Source organism: Anas acuta, chromosome 1, assembly GCF_963932015.1.
Source record: "Anas acuta chromosome 1, bAnaAcu1.1, whole genome shotgun sequence".
Classification (NCBI taxonomy): Eukaryota; Metazoa; Chordata; class Aves; order Anseriformes; family Anatidae; genus Anas; species Anas acuta.
The window spans coordinates 121,492,854-121,519,574 of NC_088979.1; the positions used below are offsets into that span (position 1 = coordinate 121,492,854).

At 36.4% G+C, this 26,721-nt stretch overlaps 1 protein-coding gene across 13 annotated transcripts in view; it reads left to right on the top strand.

The window, feature by feature from the left end:
* STXBP5L (syntaxin binding protein 5L) overlaps positions 1 to 26,721 on the top strand; it is a 191,437-nt gene that overhangs the window by 131,487 nt on the left and 33,229 nt on the right. For 4 of the 13 annotated variants that reach the window (XM_068698430.1, XM_068698439.1, XM_068698432.1 and 1 more), the window contains 6 exons: positions 657 to 829; positions 5,084 to 5,209; positions 8,307 to 8,458; positions 10,125 to 10,196; positions 18,779 to 18,844; positions 25,829 to 25,879. In XM_068698430.1, coding sequence (XP_068554531.1) covers positions 657 to 829; positions 5,084 to 5,209; positions 8,307 to 8,458; positions 10,125 to 10,196; positions 18,779 to 18,844; positions 25,829 to 25,879 — 640 coding nt within the window. The remainder of the gene's footprint in view (positions 1 to 656; positions 830 to 5,083; positions 5,210 to 8,306; positions 8,459 to 10,124; positions 10,197 to 18,778; positions 18,845 to 25,828; positions 25,880 to 26,721) is intronic. The other 9 variants (XM_068698442.1, XM_068698448.1, XM_068698491.1 and 6 more) reach the window with 4 other exon arrangements.

Consider the following 26,721-nt stretch of genomic DNA (forward strand, 5'->3'; position numbering starts at 1 on the left):
AAGGAAAGTGAAAGTTAAGTGGTTTAGATTTTACATTCTAGAATCTGCCAAACGCATTTGCAGTCTAAGGAATATGGAACTCTGTGCTGTTACGTTTGATTTCCTGACACCCACATATGGACAGATGGAGTTCATGGACCAGTACTGCTCACACTGTTCAGTTTCTGCAGACTGGCTAAACCCTGACTTGTAGAGACTCTCTTGTACTAGCAATACAGAGAAAGAGTTGATGATTATTTAATTAATTGGCTTAGGAAAAAAATAAAATGGACAATAGATGGAAAATTTTCATGACATTGATCCTTAATGCTGCCTTCTTATGCTGAAATATTGTTTATTTGGGAGTCTTTTCAGGCTAAGTTCTGGAAAGCTGTAATCTTTCCTTTCACTTACAAGAAAAAGCTTGGATCAAAGTCAGCACTGGAAGAATATACGTAATTAATTCTCCGAGTTCCTATGTGATGTTAGGCTGTATAAATAAAAAATGACAGTACTCTTTGCTTGCACATGATGATGATAAATGTTTTGTGGTTTTTTGCTTGTTTGTTTGTTTGTTTGTTTTAAGAAAATAAGATTTACTGATATTTATTTGAAAGTAATAAAACTTTCAGCAGCTTTCTTTATTAAATTGTGACTTAGCTTTTTATTTATTTAAGTCACTAGAGGTACGACTTCAGTATGAAGTAGAAGATATCATTACTCCTGAACCAGAAATAATTCCCCAGTTTCCAGATGCCTCTTCCCAGCTTCCTTCTTTAAAAAGCCTTTCAGGCAGTACCAACACTGTAGCATGTGAAGGAATGATGAAGGACAGTATCCCATGTCTTAGGTAAGTCTATGCCATCATTCAAATATTTATCTTTCTAAAAAGTATTTGTATCAGGTGTACTAATGATTCAAGAAAAGGAAGTTAATTATATGTATGTGACATATCATATGACATATATGACACAATGAAAAAAATGGAATTTTAAACAAACAAAAGAATTAAGGCAAAATAATGAACAAATTAAGTTATGGAGAAGACAAAATGTTACAGTTAAAGCTTGACTGAAATTTTCCAGTATGATCTATGAGTGAATCTTATCTCACATCTAGTTTTGAATGGAATATAAGCACTACAGAATAGATCAATGAATTTTTGAGGAACTTTTTTTTTTTTTTTTTTTTAATTCACAAAGATACTTCCATAAAGCGGTCATGTGCAAAGCTTTTGGTCCTTGATTAATTAGTGTAATAGTAAAACCATCCTCTGTGAAAGAAATATGTGTATTTTATGACATGTTGGGGAAGGAAACCATGTTCATAATCACCAAACAGTCTTAAATGTTTTGAAACATTTGCACCATGTGGAAATATATAGGTGTTTAACCTTTAGGAAGAAGCAAACTGTTGCCTGCTACAGCACACATTGCTATTGTTCGGGATAGAATAATATGTCTTGCTAATAAGGCAGATAAATTATAGGCTTAAAGAGTTTCAAAACAGAATTCTGTACAAAACTCCATAAAACATGATTTCACAGGAATTACAGTGCACTTCTAATAATGATTCCTCTCAGTGAATTCATTATTATTTCAGTCTAATTATTATTAAATATTTTAAATGCCTCAATTACTTCAAAAGCAGTTTACATGAACATTCCTTACTTTGCAGATATTTCAGTCTGTTGTGTTCCTGAAAAATAGCATTAACATTTAAAAGCAATATTGTGACATTGTTCATGCATAATTGACAGTAGCTTTTGGCATCCTGTTCATTTGTCCACCTCATTCAGTCTAGCAGCTGAATCTCAGACATAAGTTTAATGATTAATGCAAACCATTAAAATCAATAGAAGAGGCAGAGAGGAGTTATTAAAAAAATCTCAATGGGAAACCTTTCCGTGCCATTGAAATCAGTAAGAATGCAATTGATTGTTTCAGTGAATAAGATTTTCCCTTAAGGGATTCTTATTTGCCTCAGTTTGGAAAGGGAAAGCATTGTTGATTTGGAAGGAAGCAAGGCTGTAATAAATTTGGAGATGTTCTGATAGTTCATTTTTGGAAATTTACTAAACTCCATGCCATCCTTCCATCCTCTGGTACCAAAACCTTGCCACACAACTTAAATACTCATGCAATCAGAGAGGAATAAATACAGGAACAGGCCATGGTCATGAAAAGGACAGCAGATGGTTATGTCTTTGAAATCCCAATGAAGGTCTTGTTCCTCCTCCTGAAATGCTACATATATTCTGCTGTGATAGCCAGATATGTGATCCTGTACTCACAGGTATACTAGATATGTTCTGATAGCACAATGAAATTTGGGGAGGCTGCAGAACCTGGGAAAACTGTAGGTGGTTGTGAAAGACATTGCACACCTAGTAATAAACTGTTCAGCTTTTTCAATGCTTGCCCCAGCTCCTGTTTCAGCTGCTTCATCTCTTCATGCTTGACAGAACAATGTTACTAGTTCCAACATGGTATCTCAAGCAATGACACTACAGCAAGTGCTTATTATGGCTAGGTCAACCCACACCTGAGAAAGTCTTATCTCACTACTGCCAGCACCACTTTTTGGCTCACAGGATTTCTTTAGCATACTTTTTGGCATGCTTCTTTGTTTGCATGTCTGTCCAACCATGGTAGTAACAATGCTCCTGATGCAAGACAATTAAAGTGGTTACTTTCTTCTCTCCAACTGGTCAGATAAGGTGCTATTCATCCCTTCCAGTTTTGGTCAAGACTGGTGCTGTTGGGTGCTTTCCTTTTCCTCTTATGACTGCAGCTTTGAGTGGAGGCAGGGAGGGGCGGTAATCCAGACCCCTAGCCTGCAGGTCTGCTCCCACAGCTGGTCCTGGATGATAAGGAGGGAGGAAAATGAGGAAGGGAACAAGCATCCTGCTTACTGAACTGTGCAGTGCTGTCTTTCCTATGGCAAGATCTGAGCCAAGTGACTGATTATTGCTTTAGAGAAATAGATACATAAGGTCTGAACAATGCTACAGACCAGAGAAAAAGAATAGTGTATCACTCCAATGTGAAGGAAATTAATTTAGAAAGATAGATGAGGAATACCTTTCCTATTAAAAAGTAAATGAGGGAAAGGTTGGCAAGGCTAGTGAAACCTTTAAATTAATAATATAAGCAGTAAAGCATAAACTGTGTAACTGATGGTTAAACAGTTGAGGACCCCATGTGAATGTATTATGAAAAAAATTGGTTGCCAGAGATATTCTGTTGTGTGCCCATGCCCACGTGTTGTTTGCAGGTGTTGTCCATTTTCCCAGCTTTGGGACTACACAGGTGCTAGCAGGTGCTGTTCCTGCTGGCTGCACCCAGGGCACCCCTGGGCCCCACAGTCAAGCTAGGAGCACCTTGGGGGAAGCCTTAAAAGTATGAGGAGTGTTGTGCAGTCCCCTCTTCTACATAATTTCTGTTAGAATTAGAGCACTGTTTGCTTTGTACATTTTCAGTTGTGCTACATCAGTTGTCTGGTTCTCTTGCCAACTTTTGCCATGTTATTATTTTGTAGTTGCTTTATTTCAGTTTTCTGCATCTATTTTCACTATTCCAAGTGTGATAGATTGCCAACAGCCAAATTTGCCACTAAGGCCTCTATCCCACCAAATGCATTCAGTTAAACAAATTAAAAACCAATAGCCATGGTTGTTGAATGAGAAGCCTGAACATTCCCTCTTGAGAAAAATGCTTAAATACATCTGAGTAGAAATCAGTTGATGTTTTTCCAGTCTGATCCACTGTCTTTTCAGGTGCATGGGCCAGGAATGCTTGGAAAGCTTGCTAAGTCACATCTTAGTCATGTTCAGGAGATACTCTGCATCAGCAGTCATCAACGATGTCCTCTCTACAATCCAGTACATAGGATAGTACAGTTTTAGTTATTTAGAGTATGGCTATGTGTAGAGATGCACTTACAGCATAAAAAATTATTATTTGCCAATAATTGCAATTTTTCAGAATGTTGTTGTCAATGTATATATTGACTAGCTACTTTCTTTCTTTTCCTGAATCTTACTGTTTTTTTGGATACTATTTTTCACGGGGGTAGAAGATAATATGTGGTAGACTGCCCTATTATGCCTGTGTGCAGAAAGGTGCAATATATGCACTCTCAGTATTTACAGCTATCGTAAATAGTCGCTGGCTAGTGGGCTTTATTTATAAATTACTGTCTACAGTGTGAATGTACTAATGAATAACACATCTCAAAGTGTTGCTGTTCTTGCACAGTATCTCTTTCAGTGTATCATGAGTTCTACAAGTCAAGATCATAAATAACACAGGCATACAAAAATGTTCATTTCTTAAACCCTCCTCAGTGTACACCTTCACTATGTGCTTTGCAAGTCACTGAATTTGCCATAAGAAAATCTGAAGAGGTGCTAATATTTATAGCAGGTTTTATGTAGGAAGCATTTATTCATTAAGACTAGATTGTGTATGTGGTAATTATACTCATAAGAATAAAACAGGACTTGTTTGCACTAGATGGACAAATAAAATTGTCAAGCCCAGAAGTTTTGGTTATGCAATGGTGAGGTGCAGTATGGAGAGGCACATCTCATCTGTCTTCTCTTGCCTTACTTCAGAGCAAGAAACTTCCAACAACATAGAAATGTCCCATGTGAGATTTTTCAGAAGAAAGTATTTTATGTTTTCCATGTAAGTTCATGCCAATTTTTAAGTGTACGTTATATAGTACAAGAAAATAGTCATGAAAAGGAAAATGAAAACAAAATGATGAAGCAAAAATTATTTTTATTGACCCCAAGTGCTTATCTCACCTATATCTTCTCCAGAGTCTCTCCTTTAGGGAATGTTGAAATTTTCAAATTTGTTTCTACAACAGAAATTAAAGTCAAAGCCTAAAATTCATCCAAAGCATTCCTGTTCTGGAATGCCTAGTGGAAATGCCTAGTCTCAATGTACAGGTATTCACAAAATATGCTGCAAGTATGGGTACTGCTCTGAACTTATTAGAGGATTCTGCTTCACTAGTATTGTCTCAGGGTAAGTGGTTGTTATTCATGGCCCAGTTTGTTTGTTTGTTCTTGTTTTGTACCTCTTCTTCTCAGTGTTAAGACTCGACCTGTGCGAATGCCTCCCGGATACCAAGCAGATCTTGTTATTCAGTTGGTGTGGGTGGATGGTGAGCCTCCACAACAGATTACCAGTCTTGCTGTAAACTCTGCTTATGGACTGTAAGTAATGCAAAATTAAGGTGCATTCATTTATTGTTTATTGCACTGTCACATATTTTCCAGTTATACTTTGAAGTTCTCTGCAGACATTTGAAGTCAGAGTAAAAATAATCAAAAGGTGCTATAACCCACATTTGGGGGGAAAAAATATTTGAATTTGCATAAAGACTGTAATACTACATGTTAAACTTGCATTCTTGCCAATATTTTTACTATTCCTGTTTAAAAGACTGAACTGTTTTCCATCACTCTACCCATCCTTTCAAATAAAATCCAATTACCTTTCAAATCTGAAAGTTATTTTGAAAGGATAACCAAGGTGAAATATATTTTGTAAAAAAAATTGTGATTATGTGTTAAATGTCATTGGTAATGATATTGTATCTTTAACTGGAAATTATCTTCTGAGAACAGTATTTTTATGTGTGTGCTATTCTCTGTTTGGAAGAGAAGCAGAAACCTGAAATTGAAAATTGAATAAGGAGCCTTCAAATGCTAAATTCTGTATGGAAATGCAAGTGAGCATATCTGTGTGTATCTTTTTCCTCAAGTTCAATTTAATTGCCTTTTTTTTTGTTTTCTCTCACTGAGGGTTGCCCAGAATGCATTAATCAGATTTCCTATGTAGAGGATGTAAGTCCAGTAAAAAACATGAGTGTTAGGTGTCTGATTCCCACAGATATTATATAAATCAGCTGACACTTCAGAGACTTTAAAATTTTATGCAGAGCCAAAATTCTTACATCTATGCAAAAATACTGTGTTTTGGGTGTTGTTTCATCAGGTCTTTGGCCTGAGCTTTCAAATAGTTTCAATTCATGAATTCCATAAGTTTCTTTTGTTTTACCGTATCAAGGTTCATTTATCACTTGTGTAAATTGTTTGGTTTTGCCTCATTTGCTCCCTTGCAGGTCTCAGGACTCAAAGAGTCATTTGACTTCAGGAATAATCACATAATTCTCTCATACGTAAACTACTCTTCTGGGTTCCAATTCTCCTAGTATTTACAGTGGTTTTATAAATGTGCCTGATTCAATGAGCGAAATTGTTTTCTTTGCTAGAAGCAGTAGTAATTTATGGGACAGTCTCCTTCAAAACAGCATATACTAAGTATGAGAGAAATAAACATGTTAGACAATAAAAAAGTCCAATAACCTAAGGTTTCTTTTCCTACAAGATCTACCTAAAATGTCCTATTTCTCTAAATTTCCTCTGCAAAGTGTCTTCTCTCTTCCTCTGTATTGTTTACTTCAACTTTTTCCTTGTGCTTATACTGACAATGTACAATCCTATCTTTTCATCAGAATTTAGTTTAATGATTTAGTTTTCTCCTGATGTCTAGCTTCACAGTATGGAAAAACTGTGTCACTTCAGCATAAATTTTGAGGATGTGTCATTTTTATCATGCTATTAGTGAGGTTATTTTGCCTTTATATTTTTTTTCCAAGAATAATTAGGTTAACTAGAAGGAAAGCATAGTGTGTTCCAAGGTGTGTACTTCCAGAATTATTTTAATTACTTTGATTTCTGTAACTGTATAGTACAAACAATAGGAACTCAGTGTCTCTCATGTTACTGCAGCCATGAAACAGGACTAAAGTAAGATATAGAAAAAAACTTTTATGTCCAGTTTTATGCCCAGCAAAGATTAAAGTCTTCAGGTGCTGTGAAATTTTATTTAATTTATGCTGCTTACCTTTAACAGTGCCAAGCTACAAATTGAAAATATTAACACCTGTTTTATTTCTGTTTAAATGAATCATCCAAAAACTTCTTGATGTGATGAGAGTAAAAAAGAAAAAGTTACAAAATGCTTCAGTTGCATACAAAGAGCTACAAGGTCAAATACAGATACTAAATTTGATTCAAATTATATTTTGTTGGACTGAAAGAAAGTCTCTGAAAAATGATTAGCAGCTCATGTGCTAAAAATTTTGAACAAATTAATTGTCAAGGAATGACTTGAAAATTTTAAGACATTTCTGTGAAAGACATGGAAATTTCCATTCACTCAATTTTGAAAAATTCATTGTGTTTATTTTGTATTTGATTTTATAATGACTTAATATGTTAGCACTTTGTCTTAAGGCTTGTTTATAGTAATGTCTGCCTAGATTTTCTTATCATTCCTGAGAAGCATTTTAATATTAATGAGAAAATTCTTATTTTTTTGGTAATTTTGTAAGTTATAAGAAATAATACATCCATGATTGTCTGTGAACTTAGAGAAGTTTAGAAAAGTGCAGACTACGAAGTGAGGAGCTGTTTTCTTGATTTGATTATTTGCTGACCACAGAGTCAGATTATTAACTCTTCATTTGCCTCATGTTTTCCAAAATTAATAAATCTCGGGTTAATCATTCTCAAGATGCAAGTGTTTATCACTTTTGATGCCTAAAGTATTAACAGATGAGAATGATACTGGTACAATTTTTATTCCCTTATTTTTCCTCTTCTCCACCTATCTGGTCTTTTATGAACATAGGAATTGCTGTCACCATTTACACTAATAAGCTTTATTATTTCAATATCCTTTCTCTGACAATTCCTATTAACATGATTTAAAGCAAAATACAAGAATGGCAAAGAACAAATTGTGAAATAATTTCTTTCTATTCCTTGTCAGTCAGTTTGTGTCAAGAAACATGAAGATGTATTAAGCTTTGTATAAAGTAGTCTTCCAGCAAATATGACTGATACCATTCATTTTTTGTCCCAGGGAAACTCTGTGAAAAGTTCTTCTATTATATGAAACAGGTTTTAATAATTTCTGAAACAGATATTACTCTACATACCTAAAATGTAGTATTTTTGTAATTATACTATTCAATAAAGCAACATATAGATGTTATTGCAATGCATTTGGCACAAAAAAGTTAAAATAGGCTGTCTGCCTTCTGGAATGTAACTTGCTGTGTTTCAGGACACAATTTTATAAAATCAGAATTACTAATCTGTAAGAATTAAAAAAAAATAAGCTTTGAGTAGTTTCTGAAGATTTTTTTTTTCAGAATTCATAATATTAAATAGCAATTACTGTTTGCTCCACTTAACTATGTATTACTGATACCTCTGAGAAATATTTATTTTTTTTTAGAGTGGCATTTGGAAACTGCAATGGTTTGGCTGTTGTGGACTTTATGCAGAAGACAGTACTGCTGAGCATGGGAACCCTTGACCTATATGGATCAAGTGATCCATACCAACGTCAACCCCGTTCGCCTCGCAAAAGCAAGCAGTTTGCTGCAGGTAGGAAGTAAAACATTGTGGTTATGAGCCTGATGTTCTTTGTTTTTTTGCCTGTGGCTTTTTATAGTGCTTTTGAAATGCATGACTATTTGCCAGCCAATGGAGTTTCTATAACTTGACAAAAGAAATCTGACATACTTTAGGTACTGATGCTTTCTCTCAGAAACAAAATGTATGAGGAAGTTTGTTCTTTTGGGATGGAGGTCAGCAAGTAATTCCCTTAGCTGAGTCTCTAAAAAATTGTAATGAGTAGACCAGCAAATTGTTTCTCTAGCAGTCACTTGAAGTGTAGTCTCTATATTGGTTCTTGTTTTTTTTCAGTTTTCATTAAGTTCACACCAATAGGTAAGACTTCAATTTAAACTTAACTGCACCTTCTGCCAAATGTTATCCATTGGTATTTGGATAGGCAGTTGTGTATGGAGAATAGAGTAACAGCTGAGAGACATGATACATGCATGTAGATAGCGTAACTAGCTCCAATTAGCCACTTCGTTAGTGACTTGAAGCTCCTGATACAAACTTAATAAATCCAGCTGTACCACATCTTAAAATCTGATGCTAAGAGGATAACATTTCACAGCTGTTATGCATTGCATGTTAGAAATATTAGTTACATTTAAATTTTGCCAGACATTTTTGGTTATCTAAGAACTTGACTTGTATGAGGAAAAAAAAGATCTATGTTTCAAGTCTTTTTACTCCATATATTCCATTGTAACGTACTTGAGTCAGAGAAAATTATGAAATGCGATTCATATAGCTGTGGAGTTTTAGAATTAGATTTAAAAATCTGTTTGAAAATGTTGAGTGCTTTAAATCTAACTACAAAGTTATAAAAGCAGGAAATAACAATGGTTTTATGACATCAGCATTTTCATCAGCAGACCTTAAACTAAATCATCAAATCCTATTTCTCCATAGAGTCAACATAATTTTTTTTCATTGTAAATATGATTGCATTCCAAAAATAAAGTAAAATTTGGAGAATAAAATGTAAGTCTTCAGGCCTACTTTCATCCCTGAAAGACCATTTGTCTCACTTTCTAGGCATTTAATCATGGCAAGTTTAGCTCTCATCTGTGCCAAGTGTTAAGGATGTAATTTTGGCACAGCTGAGGAAAGAGACAAGCAGCTTTAAGCTATCTTCAGCTTCTCTCTCTGGTTCAGCCTGACTCACAGCAGTTCCCAGTGTAACTTGAGCAGCCAGCCATAGGCAATATGCTGCAGAGCCGTGTACAAAAGGTAGAGAGGTTAACTGTCCTAGAAATAGGTATCGTCAGCATTGTGCCACACAGGATTTCTACGTGTCAGGGATTATATATGCCACTCCTTTAAGGCAATATTCCAGCTGTGTTGCTATAATGGAGTCTGCTAGGTGTAAGTGTCCACTAAGAACAAATATGCACTTCTAGATTGCTCATAGAAACTATGCATCTAAAAGAAATATACTCAGCTGCTTTCTCACCATCCATCCCACATCCTTTACTTTTTTTGATTATTTTTCTTGTTATATTTCCCAATTGGAAGGTAAGCATCTGCTGAAATTTCTTCACCTTGGCTGTTCTAGATGCTGGTTATGGATATCACTTCCTTTCACTTTAGACTGTTTTTTCTCTCTTTCCTCTGCCTGCTGCTGATGCTGGTGTACTGGCATGTTCCAAAGACAACTTTTGCATGCGTGGCCTGTCTAACTTTTATCCAGATTTAACGAAACGGATCCGTACTTCCTATCAGAGTAAGTTCTATAAAGGTTAGGCAAATAGCTTTATGATGATGAGACTATGCCTGACTTAAACCCATGTGTTTGTGCTTAGTAATGTGTTTCTTAAACACATTCAGCATGCATGCAACTTATACTTTGTAATGTCAACCATGCTTAATTTTGACAATTTTCTTGTTATACAGATACTTCAGATCTGTTTTCTTCTTCCAAAAGAATCAATGAGAAAATCTGATGGACTAATGGGGCAGATTTGGCCTTAGAAATGAATTTTCAATAATGTCACATTCTTGATGACAATATTTTCCATTGGTTTTGTTTTCATTTCAGTGTACACTTACTTATATGAAGCATTTCTTGTTTTGTGATGGCACTGCCTGGTTGTAGTTATTAATTAATTCTTCCCTATTCTCAAAAGAGCAATGTGGTTTAAAGGTCTACCAATTGGGTTGCGTGCTGTGAAATTTTAAATTTTAATCTTGCTTTGGTACTTGAATATTTGGCTTTGGGGAACCATTCAGTGACTCTGATCTTTAATGGGGAATGTAAAGTAGGTATAAAAATACACACATCAAAGAGTTATGAAAATTAATGTTTTTAATATTTTTAATTTTTGAATTACAGTGATATGCAATTTAAATATTAGCATTCATCACTGCACAATGTGATGAACAAAGCTATAATTAATTTTGCAAAAATGACTGTTCAGCCAACGAGCTGTATGCATCTTAATTAACTGCAGTGCTTATATGTAATTAGGTCTCCAGGATGCCTCTTATTCATCTCTTTTTTTAAAGTAGCTTTCACAGAACAACTGGATAGGCAATTTTACATTGAATACTCAATGTAGGCAAAATAAAGAAAGGTGACAGTTGTTTTAGCATCTCACATCAGTACCAAGTCATATAGTTATTGAAATACATTTGTACATTCACACATGAAATTCTATTTTGTCTCTCTAGACTGATTATTTAAGAACTGATTTCTATGATTTTATTTCATAGTACTTCATAAAAGGTGGCCTGTTTAGTTAAAAGACCAGGCCGGTTAGAAATCTAGCAGCCCATAAAGAGGACCAATGTATGTTTTAAACATTATTGGTCAAGTCTTTCTAATTTCAAGTCCGTAAGAGAGAACCCAAGGAAGAAACTGCAATCAAAGGTTTGGGGGTTTCTTCAAAAGCTAGAATGAATAAATACTAAGACCAAAATAGACCAGCATGTTTATCCAAAATGACAAGCACAGACCACAGGTTTTCAGAGCTGAGAATTTGTAAAGTAGTTTCTGTCTTCAACCCCAAAATATTTCTGGATACATTATAACTGAAGGTTCCGAGTTTGGCTCTTGTGCACTATCACTGACAACTTCATCTCTTTCCTTAAAAACTGTTTTGTTGCTTTTGCCTTTTGATACTGAAGTATCAAATGAGTATGTACATGTATACAGAATATGTACTGTGTGATCTGAAAGATGCACCAGACACTACGACAAAGAACAGGGCAAGAATGTGTCAGAGCGTAAAATATCTCAGCTAGTGAGCAATATTTATACAACATCTCCAGCTGCTAAGTCATTCTCAAGTTGTACTTTGTTACAGGTCTAATGTGAGATAGGAGATTTAAGAGAGGTTTTGAGGATGCATTTAGGATTTTGATTACAAGCTTATTCTTGTAAGGGACAATGATGGGAAAATAAAAATAAATTATTTTTGGAAATTGTATGCTGGAAGCTGATATCCAGACAAAAGCAGGAACAGTCATATGATAGATAACAAGCATTAGGTCTAAAGTATTGAGGATTATATGAATAAAAATGGGAAGTTAATGGGAAGACATAGCAGGGTTTTATTCAATTAAAGTAATGAACCAAGAAGATAATTTCATAAGAGTCAGTTTGAAAGAAACAGACTTGGATTCATTGAAGCCAAAGAAACATTATTAATGAGCAAGATATTTCTATCAATCATTTTGGAGATGATTTGCAGCACGGAACTGTCTAGTTTGTATCCAGCCTGAATCTAAGAGTTAGTGTGATGTTCCAAAGGTGAAACTAGTACTATCGATTAAAGTATCGGTACTGTTTATGATGTTGAAGTAGTGAAAACAAAAAAGACTTCATGGGATAAAAAATAGTTTATACTGGTGATAAGTTCATGTCTGGACGTTTATGAGTAAATTTTAGAAACACAGGTATGCTACTCTAACTTGGATGGAAGGAATCATAGAAGAGATGTTTTTATGAATCATTCGGGTAAGAAAGATACTGCTCATACTGGGCCAGAGAGATGAAGAAAGGGTAGATGTTTCAGTTTGGGAACTGAACAGAGTGAGTAAAAGAACTGCAACTGAAGAGGGAGAGTAAAAGAAAGCGTCAAACAGGGAAAAGAAGCAGTATCTTGGAGACGAGGTTTGCCAAAGGAAAGGCGTGTTCAGCAATGTCAAGGACACATGATATATGAAGCAGAAAAAAAAATGTTATGAAATTTAGCCAATAAATCTGTAGAAAGCTTGATATAAAAAAGCTTAATATATACATGTGTAAAGCAGGCTCAAAAGGGCTTAGAGCATCAAGGCAGCATGTTTGCCAGCTTGGGAAGCAGAAGTGGGAAGGGGGAGGGAAGAAGGGATGAAATTAAAAGGAGCAATGTAATCAGCTCTAGGCATATTATAATGAGAGGGACGGGAAACATGATTGTCCTATCAGGAGAAGTAGTCTGAGGAAAATGCAAGGCTAAGAGAAGAAGTAAGTAGACAGCTGGAGAAAGTTTTTGAAGGTTGAGGGCTTTTCTATTTGCTGCATTTGCTGGCAGCCATCTTCATTTGTAGCAAGACTGTGCCAAACCAAATAAAATCTCTTTGCAGTAGTGCTAAACTGGGATGGGGGTAAAGATGCGCTGTCTTTTTTTCTTTATCCACTTGAAATCAAGTTGTACATGTTATTACCTAGCAGTAGATAACATATTCCAATACTAAAACAAATACACATGCTGCATCTACAAAGACTGTATTTGCAGCAGAACATAAAAATACCAACTTGCAAAGCCAGCTTGATGTCCTGCTAGAAATTCATACCATCTGTTGGTAAAACAAGAAAATAGTGTTTTGAAGCATCCAAAAAAGGCAACAACTTAAAGGATGTTTATTCTCCACTGGAGAATAATGTTCAGGACCAAAACTTTTCACTGAGAACCCTTTATTCCTCCTTCAGGCCTTCACTTTGAGAGGATGTGAGTAAAAGTAACCTTGCTCTGAAACGAAGACACGAATACTGTGTAATGAGTCATTAATTTTTAGTAATTAACACTAAATCACTCCTAACAATGCAGTTGAAGCTAATCTAGGTTGAGTTTTAAGTCACCAGCTACATTCTAAACTAGCTGCCATTTCCAAAAAATGCGTCCTTTATAAATATAAAGGAAAAATAGACAAAGTAGAGACATTAATGCATTTTTCACCTCTGTCTTCAACACCAGTGATGGGCTCTTGGACCCCAGCTGCCCTCAATTGGAGGACTGTGGCTGTGGGAATGATAAACTCCCAGTTAATCCTGCAATTGTGCAGGATTTGCTGCTTCACCTGGCTACATATAAGTCCATGGTGCCTGAGGGGATTTTTCCCAGAGTATTCAGAGAGATGGCTAATGTTATCACAGGACCTCTCTCAATTATTTTTCAACAGTCTTGGGAATCCAGAGAGGTCCCAGTTGACTGGAAGCTGGCAAATGTGGTCCCAATTTTCAAGAAAGGCAAGAAAATCCTGATAATTGCAGTCCTGTCAGTCTCACTTCAGTGCCTGGTAAAATCATGGAGAAGATTATTCTGGGAGTTATTGAAAAACACCTAAAGGACAATGCAGTCATTGGTGAGAGCCAACATGGGTTCACACAGGGAATGTCATGTCTAACAAACTTAATTTTCTTTTACAACAAGTACAGCCAGCTAGTTGACCAAAGGAAGCTAGTTGATGTAATCTCTGGATTTCAGCAAAGCTTTTAATACTGTCTCTCCAGTATCCTGGACAAAACGACCAGAATACAGTTAGATAAAAGCATAACAAGATGGGTGAACAGTTGGCGGATGGGTCAGGCCCAGAGAGTTCTTGTAAATGGGGTTACATCAGGCTGGTGGCCAGTTACTAGTGGGGATCCCCAGGGCTCCATCGTAGGTCCAGTAGTCTTCAATATTTTCATAAACTATATGGATGATGGACTTGAAGGTTTTTTGACCAAGTTTGTGGACAATACCAAATTGTGTGGAGCTGTTGACTGTTGAGGGTGGTCCTTGCAGAGAGATCTGGACAAATTAGAGGGCTGGGCAATCACCAGCAATTTCAAGTTCAACAAGTGCAAGTGCCAGGTTCTACACCTGGGAAGGGGGCAACCCTGGCTGTACATACAGACTGGGGGATGAGAGGCTGGAGAGCAGCTCTGCAGAAAGAGAGCTGAGGGTTTTGATGGACACCAAGCTGAACATGAGCTAGCAGGGTGCCTTGGTGGCCAGGAGGGCCAACCATGTCCTGGGGTGCATCATGAACAACATTGCTAGTTGGTTGTGGGAAGTGATTGTCCCCCTCTACTCTGCATTTGTGTGGCCTCACCTTGATTACTATGTTCAGGTTTGGGTGCCACAGTGTAAGAAAGATATAAAACTCTTAGAGAGTGTCCAAAGGAGGGCAACAAAAGTGGTAAAGGGTCTGGAGAGGAAGACGTATGAGGAGCAGCTGAGGTCATTTGGATTGTTTAGCCTGGAGAAGAGGAGACTGAGGGGAGGCCTCATAAAGGTCTACAACTTTGTCAGGAGGGGAAGTGGAGAGGCAGGCACTGATCACTCCTCTCTGGTGACGAGCATTAAGACCCAAGGGAACAACTTGAAGCTGTGACAGGAGAGGTTCAGGCCGGATATCAGGAAAAGGGTTTTCACCAAGAAGGTGTTTAGGCACTGGAACAAGCTCCCAAGGCAGTGGTCATGGCACCAAGCCTGATGGAGTTCAAGAAGTATTTGGACAGTGCTCTCATACACATGATCTGGTTTTCATTTATTTATTTATTTTGGGTGGTCCTTGGGGGATCCAGGAGTTGGACTCAATGATCCTTGTGGGTTCCTTCCAACTTCTATGATTCTATAGTACGGTAGTTCAGTGTGAAGACAATGGATTAAGATAACATTGAGTTTACTTATTGGCTCACGAATAATAGAATTTTCTTATAATTTATTAATGTTTAATTAAAGATATGGCTATGGATTTTTAAGTAAATTATGTCTGAATTGTGAAATTATAGAGTTCAAAATTTTTTAATTAAAATTATTTTAAATTGAGTTCTTAAAAGCTTTTTCATACTAGACAGTGCACTTTTAATCCCTTACTAATATTTCTGGTTCTTTATTAAAAAGGAGATGGCAACCATTAAACTTTGAAAAGTGTCTGTGTGATGCCATTAAAATTGATTTATGCTTCATAAGGTATATTTAGATATTGCATAAGTTTCATGTTTATAATTTCTTCAAAAATCAACTTCATTATAATGTCAACAGGTACATCTTCTCACAGATGGTTCTTTAAATTCCCAGTCTCAATTATTTGCCTTTAGTTTTGCTGGCATGTTCTTCTTGATCTACCTGGACTCAAATTTTGCTAGTTATTTTTGCTAAAATTAGCTAAAATATCTTGGGACACAGATTGGGCCTACAGAACTTCAAAGCAAGAAGTGAACTTGTGTGTTTTTTTTTAATGCAACAGCAAGTAGCTGTTGTAGCCTCTCAAAGATTCAAGGGAAACTGAGCTGTGTGGAAATGCTTGCGGGTGAGGAATTATTAAAAAGATTTAACATGGTTTCCTTATAAAGGAAATGACAGTAGAAAATAAGCACTGGTACATAGAAGAGCTTGAGTACTTCCTTTCTTATCTCAAAGGGAGACAAATGACAACGTTTAATGGAATCAAAGGTAACAAATTAAAAATTGACAAACGTGTTTATTCCTTTCAGTGAATGATTTGATTGTGCAAGTCATTGTCAGATAATAACTTTGGGATTGTTAATTTAGTGAGATTAAAAGAAACTTTGAATAATGAGTAGAACACAATGTTTCTAAGCAAGATTTATGGCAGGGCAAAATCTGCAAGCGTCAGTTCTTAAGCAAATCCAAGTGTCCAAGAGAGACTAAGACAGCATGCTTGTGGAGGGCATGTAAATCCCCACACTAAGCATAAGTGGTATTATTGCACTTTTTTTGTTTGTTTGTTTTAAGCATATGCTGGTGGACATTATTAGAGATTATAGTGTCCTGACAACTAGTCTAGATCTGTAGGGAAGTTTGCATTCACCATTCTAAAATGCCATAATATGAAATGCCTCTTTACTGTAGTAAGCTGTTGAACTGTTGCCAAGCATAAAGAGCTTATGGTATTCTCTCAGTAGTTGCTATTTGTTTTTCAGAACAGTGGTGTATTTGGCGCATTTCCTACATAAATCAGTGGCATCATAATGTGGCTTGAGCTATAATACTGTCTCTTTGAACTCACAAAAAAAGGAATTTTAGTTAGAATTAAATATGACCTAGGATTTGGCATTGTAACTGTAACCAATAGTAACTCAGTGTAGTTTTGAAGGATTTGTTAATGATAACATCATAGCCATAGTCTTAAGTTTTTAAAACTCCAACATTGCACTTAGAAAAGAATCAGATTTTAATATTTAATTTTATTTATATGAGGCCTCTGATATATTATTGAACCAAACTTGCACTATACCTTGCAGAAACTTCTGCTGCAAAAATCAAATGCCCCAAATCTGCAGGTACGTACAGAGACCACAAAGTGAGATGTAAGATTTGCACTAAGAAAGATATACATAGAGAGGCTCCCTGAATGCTTGCAGTTCCTGAATTCTGTTGTAATTCCCAAAGTAACTAGATTCAACTGATTACAATATAAAATTCTGCCACAGATTCTAAATTGAATCAAAAATGATTCAACTAATTTTTTTTGAAATACGTTTTTGAGGGTTTTTGGCATTATTGAGGTCTCTTCCAACCTAGAAATTCTGTGATTAATATCTGGATTGTGATTTTCTTTCATTTAAGAGTCAGGAGCAAATATGGTATTACTACTTGACAGGCCAAACTGATGCGGTGTTCTTAATGGTTTTCTAGCAGTGGCATAGCTTAACTAGTGGTGGCAGCTTTTTATTCTGCTTATCAGACTCTGGATATTCCAAATTTCTCAGAGCAGTTCAAAATTACACTGTAACAAGAATACCTGTATCTCCATTGAGATCCCATTGTTTTTAATACAAAGAGATCTTCTATGGTACCAGACTTCAATGACTGAATGGTACCAGAGTTTTATTTTTTTAAAACAAGTGTCTAGATGGATTTTAGAGGTGAAGTCCCTGAAGTTTAATGTCCAGAAGCCATACAAAATTAAAAACATATCATGTGGCAGGACTGGTGCCAGATTAAAGCATACTGAAAGGTCCAGATAGGACGTTTGACTTCCAGGATACATCAACATCAGCAGTGTGCGTAAAGACACTGTCAGTACTACAGTGATGTGCATCTGAATGTGGGCTAATGCTCACTAGACTCTATGACCTGAGTGCTGTGAGTGTAGCTGCTAGCAGATGGATGTCTGGTGCTCGGCTGTCTGCCAGTCTGAAGCAGCCTATGGCATGAAGTGTCAGACCTCCTTGTCACAAGTGATACAGGGCACAGGGCACGATGGGTTACATAGGAAGAGTGTGTTTGAATAGGTATTGCCATGCCCAGCTCACTCACTCAACAGTTAGCCTATGGTAAAGGGTAGTACAAGACATGCCCAGAAGGCATGTTCAAACTCATGTATGCAGTCTGTGCTAAAAATGGGTCTTAGCTTGATCACAGACACGAGCCCAAGCTTAAGCAGTATAAGCTCAGCTTACATTACTTTCTGCTTGCTGCTGTTCTCCATGGTAGACTGCTGAACATGAGTTCCTCACAAATCTTTATAAACAATGTGTAAGGTACCTTGTCAAAAAACTGCTTCGTATATTCAGGCAGCATTACGATCGCCTATGTGCTCTTTAAAATGAGCTATCTTGTGTGAATTCATACTAAAGATCCTGATATTGTAGTGGTGATACTCTTGTATTCACTTTCTTCTTTCACCAGTACTATGTTTTTTTTCATCCTTCCCCACCCTGTTTTATGGTTTCCATCGTGCATTCCACAGCACGTGAAAGGATAGAGATGATTCCATGTCAGTTGGACAGGGAAGACTGAGTTTGATTTACATTGCAGACATTTAAATTTTAAACCATATTTACTTGTTTTGGGCCATTAGGTAAAGTGACTCTTTATAGCCTGAGGCATTTGGGAAAACAAATTTGAGCTAACATGAGGTGTGATTTATTTTTTATTTTTTATTTTTTATTTTTTTTAAAGCAGACCTAAATTTCTGTAGTGACAGCCTGAGAACTGCAGTTATTCTGAAATAGATATTTCCCTCACATTTCACACCATTCCGTTCTCCAAATTGACTTTAGAGTGTAGAATATCATCAGCCGAGAAAGTTGAAGCATTCCCTGTTAGATTGTAACTTAACTTTTTAACTCCATTTTTTCAGGCCTGACTGAACTCAGTGACAGTCCAGTTTCCCTGGAGCTAGAGCGTTGCAAGTCTCCCACTTCAGGTAAAGGTGATGGCTTCTCTTCCTGCAGTCTGTATAAGCCACTCATGTCATACATCACTGTGTTTCATTAATCCCTAAGAAGTGAAGTGTATAGTCACAGTTCTGAAGAGAAGAATTTACTGGAAAAGTGCTTATTATATAGCACAATGAAACTCAAAGTCTGTTCATTTAAAGAAAAGTTATTTGTATGTGGTGCAACTTGAGGTGAAGAGTATGTAAACACTGGAATAGTCGACATTGCGCAGGTATATCCCATGTCTCAAATGGACTCAGCATTTTTGTTACAGACTTGTTTCTGTTTTCCTAAAAGGCTTTGTCTTTTTTTTTTTAATGGAGTCCCTATAATTTATATATATATATATATATATATATATATATATATATATATATATTGTCCATATATGCACATAGATAAGTTATTTGAAAAGTAGCAATATGGATCTGATAAATTTTAACTATTAGAGCCTGCCAGCGCCTAAGTGCTGTAATTTACAATAGAAACATAACCTCAAATAAAAATATAAGTTTATCAACTGTTTTAACCCTGCAGTGAGATCCCAGCCATTCAAAAATTTATAAATGTTTCCCATCCTACCCGTAGTCCTTCAGAATATGGAGTTCAGCACATTCCTAGAGACTTTTTCTGCAAGTGCCTAGTCTGCATTGATCTCTTTAATGTGAGTTCACTGTCTTAAACTTCATTGCTTAGAGCCGTTTTAGGTAGTTGACTTCTAGGTGTGATAGAAAATAAGCAGGGGTAGCTGTGATGCAATCATTTTGTTTGTGGTATGCATATCACACTTCTTTACCTTGTAGTTTGGTAAGTATTGGTTAGATGTTTTTCCTTAGTTATGGTAACAAATTCCCACAAATATGCCATTCAAATCCTTTTTTATCACATATTTTACTTTAACAGGACACTTTCACTTTGAATGTAGCCCAGTAATTAATAGCTGACAAAAATCTGAAAGTAGTGTTTCCATGATACATCAAGAACTAAAACAAAAATAGTTGTTCTGAAATAAAGACATATTCCCTTGATGTAGTTTAAACCCAAATGTTGTAGACATGGAAATATTGAAGTTCTATAATAATATTGGTATAACACTAGGAGCTCAAACTCTTGAGCTTGGCTTCAGAAACTTGCCATAAGGGATTTAAAAAAAAAAAAAAAAAGATAGACCAGTATAATTAGACCATTTATCACCCAGATCACTGCGATTCAGCTTTTTGATCTTCTTTCCAAAGACATGCCAAAAACTCTTTTTACTGAAAACTAAGAGATCACTGACTTGGTAAACATATGTGCATATGCTTAGTTTTAAAATTATGAGGGAACCTTATAGCATCTTACATTTTCTGCAGTTAAAATTGATGTTTTCGTTCTGCTATTGATCCAAAATACCTAATTTAGATACATTTCAGTTAATTTGTTCTTCAATTTCTTCTGCTTTTCTGTTTCTGAGAACATTCAGTGGGGAAACTGACAAATTTATGAATGTTTTCTATTTTAGCTTATCATGTTGTTTTCCAAGCCTTGAGTCTTTAAAATGTGAAATCAGGTGCAATTTGTAGGCAGTAAATGTTACAAAATTAACCGCTGTTTAAAATAGAAATTACTTTTACTGTGACTGATAGTTATTTATTTTTTAAATGAATGTGAAACTAAAAAAAAAAATTCTTGCTCTGGCATACCTACTATAAAACTAGTCAAAACTCAAAATAAACACCTGGAGTAGCTGACCTCAAAAGTGTGACCTCCAAGAACCTGTGAGTGAAATTACCTTATGCTTATCAGCACAGCCTCACAGCCACATCACTCTTTGCACTGATTAACATTTCTACCTCATATAATAAATCCATACAGTTACGGATTCACTTGACAGGGTCTTTTTACCTCTACTCTTGCCTTTGATCTCTTTAAAGATCATGGCACACAAGCTCCATAATGGAATTGTGCTGCACTCTGCAGAGTCCCATGATGTCTGTGTTTGTAAGATCAGCCACCATGCATGTTTATAAAAGATAGGCCAAGGCTTTATCCTTGATATTTAGAAGAAACAGAAGGAACAGTTGTGTGCTGAGTCAAATGATTCAAGTTGCTGCCCAATGAGGTTCTCGCCAGCTGACAGAGTTCCAATAACAAAAGGAATGCTTTGAGTAGTTTCATTTCTCTACAGTTACTATGAGGCTTTGTAAGTCCTCATAGTATAGATGGTAACCCAATGCTGGAGTTAATTACTATATAATGTATTACAAAACAGTACCCATTCCAGTAATATTTAGCTTTATTTTTATCATCCAATTAAGGAAATATTATTCATGGGCTTCTAGGAATATAGGTTTTCTGTGCCTTGTTTCTTTAACCATTTATATGCAGGTTCATATTGAAGCATGTAGTTGAAAACACACTGAGTAGTAGTAAATGTATCTCTGACAGGCCATTTCACTTCATTGTGTAAGATGCAATGGATTATTTAGACTTCTTTCAAAGACTAGAAGGAAATAATTTCATCAGTCCATGTACAGGAGAGTGACCTCTAAACTGTGTTTTAAAATGGAAGTTCTTTTGTGTTTATTCTTAAGAAATCACCTTCATGTTGGCAGCTCATATCCCAAATACATTTAAGACTATAGGTCTTAGAGAAAGCAGCGTAAAGACTTCCACAATTGATTTCCATGAGCTTTGGAACGGGTGCCTAATGGCAGGTATACTAGTTCTTATGACTTGTAAGTGCTACAGTCTTGATTTATTCCACTGGTTACATGAGCTGGGTTTCGGCCCATGCCATGTCAACCTCTCATTTTCCTAAATGAAATGTTTTTATATAGTTCAGTTTCAAGAAGATTTTGAAGTTTCTAACAGTAACTCTTTTCTACCACTCGGATAACTGCGAAGTAGCTGAAGAGATTTGACTCGGTTTGAGAATTACTTTCTTGTCTTCTGCAAGGATATGTATGTTTCAGAACTTTGTGTGTGTGAAAACAATGTAATTTATTTTGCAACTTGATTATTGATGACACCGCCAGCATAACGATTTCTACTTATTTACGTTAAATTAAAAAGAATGCTTATTAGTCAGAAAGCAAATTAAACATTAAAGAGATCCTAGAACACAAGATGCATTTTATCACTTTTCCAATATGTGAAGACATTTCAGATCAGATAAATTAATGCTTGCTTAAGATCTTGAGAAAGGATGTGTTTGTCAGGAATTAGCAAGGAACAGGGAGCATTATGAGCTGGTGGAGTATAAGAAATTGAGAGCTGGGGCTGGGCCGTGGTGTGGGGCTCAAGGGGAGCAGCAGGGCAGCCCGCCCTGCAGCCTGGGGGTTTGAGGGGGCCTGAGCTCACTGTTGGGGAGTGGCAGGGGTCAGCAGCTCCCTATGGGCCACAGAGATAGGAGCTAAATGAGGGAGCAGGGCCGCTCTGGGAAGGGTGAGCAGGGCCAAATACAGCCCGGGATTGCCAGGAAGGTCCAGGTGAAGATGTCAGTCCGTGAGTCAGGGTCCAAATCAGCAGGATAGTGGCCAGATACGGGTATGGCTGATGTGGTAGGAGCTGTAGCTCAGCAAGAGTTAGGCTCAGCCAGAAAGCAGCTCCCTGGAAAAGCACAGCACTGTCTGAGGGTGCTTCACCTGAGCCCACCAAAGGAAAGGGGCAGTCCCAAGTTGGCTCTTAGCCCCAGAAGCCAAACATCCATGATCTGTGTATGTTATCTGAGTGGGTATCTAAATAGTGGGTATCTCTTAAATCCGTGTTTTAGCAGTGAAGGACAGGGACAGATATTCCAAAGCATTTTGGAGCCAAAAGCTGAGTAACAGAAAGGAGCTCTATAAAATCACCTTCATTTTGAATAATCTTTTCTCTGACTACACTCATGCTGGGGGAGACACACCACCAAATGTCATAGCTTCAAGAGCATGTTTGTTCGGGTTGGTTGTGCCTTGGTGTTTTCATTGAAAGACTGATAGGAACCATATGGCTACAAGGTGGGATGTATTCTGGCCAGGGTGCTGGGTCCTCAGTTTAGCTAGCTGCCAGATCTTACCTATTAACTCTGTGCCTCTTTCTCATCCTGTTTTTAGATATTTTTAAACAGCCAAACTTAGGCTTTTGAGCAGGGACTTTCCTGACATGTGTCTTACCTTGCACTGTGGTACTACAATTTTTGCTGGCTGCCTCCGGTATGAATGCAACGAAGTAAAGGTAACAAAGAGCTCTGCTAGCCTCTTGAGCTAGCAAAAGGCTGGCTTCTCTACTTCGTTCGTAAATTAGAAGAGTTTTCAAAAGCTCATTCTCAGCAAGCTGCATGGTCATAATGGTCATACTATTCATGATCCTCCTTTATTTTGAATGTACAGATAATAAAATATACATACTTTAGGAATTAAAAATTGGATGCATATTAATATCCCCATTCTGATCAATTTATTATTAAAACATTAGTTTTATTCCCCCCCCCCCCCAAAAAAAAAAAAAAGATAAAAGATAAAAGGCAGTATTATGCACAGGGTTTTTTTGTTTGGTTTGGTTTTTGTTTGTTTGTTTGTTTGTTTTCTTCAGTAAAGCACAAAAACAATCAACTCCATCTTTTGTCTTTACTCTCAGAGGTCTGGTTTGCTGACAGTGGTCCACAGTGTGTCTTAGCGCAGTCATGTCCTACACCAAAAGATTCCATATTTGTTGGTGGAAATGGTGGTAGGAGTAACTTCTGGATTCCCCAACTACACTTACTTCATTTCCAAATTCTGTGTGTCTCCTTTCTACTTTTGCCCCCTACTCACCATGTTCTCTACCATATAGGACCAGCAAGCCCATGCCTCTGTTTTTCCTATTTTTTCCCAATATTGGGATGCCTGCAATGTCCTTGTACCCATAGTCCAACTTGTCAGATCTTTACTCCCTTTCTTTCCCAGCTTCAGTCCCTTGAGCATCCTGAGCCTGTTAGACTGCAGCATTCAGTATGGTATGCCTATTTTATCTGCAAGCAGCTGCAGAAGCTCTCAGATTTAGCCTTTTTAGGTCCTTTGAGGGAATCAGAGGGAGCTTTCTTTGTACCTCGTGCATGAGCCTGTGCACAAATAATTGGGAACTGTATCTGCAGTCTTCCAGTCCATACATATACCACAGTTTGGGAATAGCTGTGGCATATAAAACAGACTCTGTTATACAGGAATAGCTGTAATATTGAAATGGAAGGGCTTAAACTACCTTTTTATAAAGCTCAAAGCTTCTGATTATAGCACTAATAAGGCTCCCTTAGTGTTAAATGCAGCTAGGCTTTATACCTCTGAAATATCCCAGTGTAGATTCTAGTCTGTTAGTAAAGTGTCCTACAACCTTGCATTGGTGTTAGTAATCCTTTTTTCAGAGGTGTGGTTGAGCCAGAGCTTGTCCTTTCCTTAAAGCAAAAGGGGATCACATCGTAAGTGCTGCTTCTTTCTCTATTAGCAAAACACCGAGTTTGTGGAGCAGCAACCTCTGTTCTCAGTCTGAAAGTGTATGACAGCTCTCCAGATAAATAGAATATTTTCAAAGCTTTGTGGTTGGCCTTTGTGTGAGTGCCTAAAATGGAGGCACAGACTAAGACTTGGTATTGAAATTATTTTCCAAGATTTTAATGTTGGTTTGATCTGAAGAGATCTCACCTTATTCTAAAACATCTGTTCAAAGTAACGGCTAGAAATGTGTTACTGGGGGGGTTGTGCTGCTTCTAATGATACCAAAAGGCTGCTCAAGAGCCTGAAGGGTTCCCATACTCTTCTCCAAGGGCTCAAAAACAACAGCAAAGAAAAAAAAAAAAAGAGAGAGAGAGAAACATCAGCATAGGTGCTAGCTGATATTTTCCTGTGCCACATTGCAGGTTTTATAGTGATGACATTGCAACAGAGATTCTTTCAGGGGCTCTGTGACTTGAAGTGGTAAGTGGCTGTTGTAGGCATCCTTCTGACCTAAAACCTTATTAAATAGGAATTACAAAGGACTCGTTCCTTATGTTCATATGTCCCAGTGTTCCTGACACTGTCATACTTACGATGTGGGACTTTTTTTTTTAATTATTTTTCAGAATTATAGTAATTAGCTGACAGATACTTCATTGATTACTACTAACAACAGACAGTATAAATAAGGGGCAAAAGCTAGAAAACAATGTGAAAAAAATGATTGAAGACAAAACAAAAGAACCATATTGGAAATTAAGTCCTCTGAATTAATAAAAGATTTCTTAAGACATTCTTTTAACAAGTTTAATACCATTTTGACTGATACAAGACATGCTTCATTTTAGTTCTTTGGTGTTCATTGTTTAAAAATGTGCTCATGTGTAAGGAAATGAAAACATTTTTGAACAGAAATTAAATCATAGTTTTGTTGTGTATTTGGAACACAACAGATAATTAAATCTTCAGCAAATTGAGTGCAATATTTTGACGTCTAGATAAAACTGCATTGTATCCTGAAGCTGCTGTATTTTGTTTCTGTGCAATGTCTTTTCTGTAATATGTACAGTAATGTGGTTTGTCTCCATTACCTATACAATATGCCTTCTTTTTTGAATATCTTGAGTATGATGTCATTAGATAACTTCATTGCAACCTCTTAATAAATTGGTTTCCAGGTGTTTAATATTTGTGATATGCTGCATAACCAGCATTTGCAATATTTGCCTAAATCTTATTTGTTTTTAATCATTCCTGTCATCACAAGGTAAGATATTGCAGCATACAGCCAAAGCTATGTAGAACACTATTCATTTCTTGAGAGCTGGAGTAATGTTTTTTCCAGTGCTTTTTTGTTTAGTTACATTTATTTTTCTGAATGGGTTACATGAAAAAAATTAAACCATAATTCTGCTGATAAAAAAAAATGCTACAAACTTTCAGCATGGTATTAACCAGAAGATGGCATGTTGTTTTCCCTCACTCCTTTTTCTTTATTAATTATTAACAACTGCCTTTCTCCTTTTTCTGTTTTTTCAGTTAAAGGATCAAGAAAGTTAAGTCTGCCAACAGATCTTAAGACTGATCTTGGTACGGTAGGCGAAAGCCAACAGTTTTAAACTTCCTTACATTCATTGGCAAAACATTTTACCAACTGATCCATGAGTTAACACAATAACCTTGGAGGCTTTGTCTGAAAAGGCTTTCTAAAAACCACCTATTAACCCATACAGTTCTGTTGGCAGCTCTCAGCATTTTGCTTGTTTAATATTCATTTATTTTATGTAGACACATTTTGCTAATCATTACACACTGTGTGTGTAATATTTTGTTATGAAGTGGTTCCAGAACTTTTGACACACTTGAAGCATTATAACTGGTTGTCAGTTATGTTGTTCACTGCCTTTAACACCCAATGCATGCGCTAGTCTATTTCTTTATTTAACATACAAATTCCGTGCCATGGCAGTAATAAGATAGTTGAACGTGTATATTTTATGGTGTTTTTGAGCTCTGCAGATGTCAGATCAAAAATCACTCATTTCTGTCTCAGACTTAGCTAACTGTTAAGTATGCTGTCATAACCTTTTTCTCAATCCTTCTTTAATTTTTCAGTGGAAAAGCATAGTAAGTGAAAGCAGAAGGTTCACCTCAGAAAACCTAAAATGAAATTAATATCTTTCATAACCCAAAAATGTTTGGGGCAGATCATGCCCTTTTAAATATTCACATAAACATAATCACTCCTGGCATTTGGGGCGGAGTGTATGGTTAACAAAAAGATTTTTATAATTATTTTTAAATATTCTGAGTATCAAGAAGTCCTTTTTGATTTTGATCTCATGGGAAGTTTCTCATGTAAGATGACTGAAAAAGCTGTGTAGCCATGCCACATCGCTTTGAATGTCTTTTTAGAGATAGATATTAAAGAT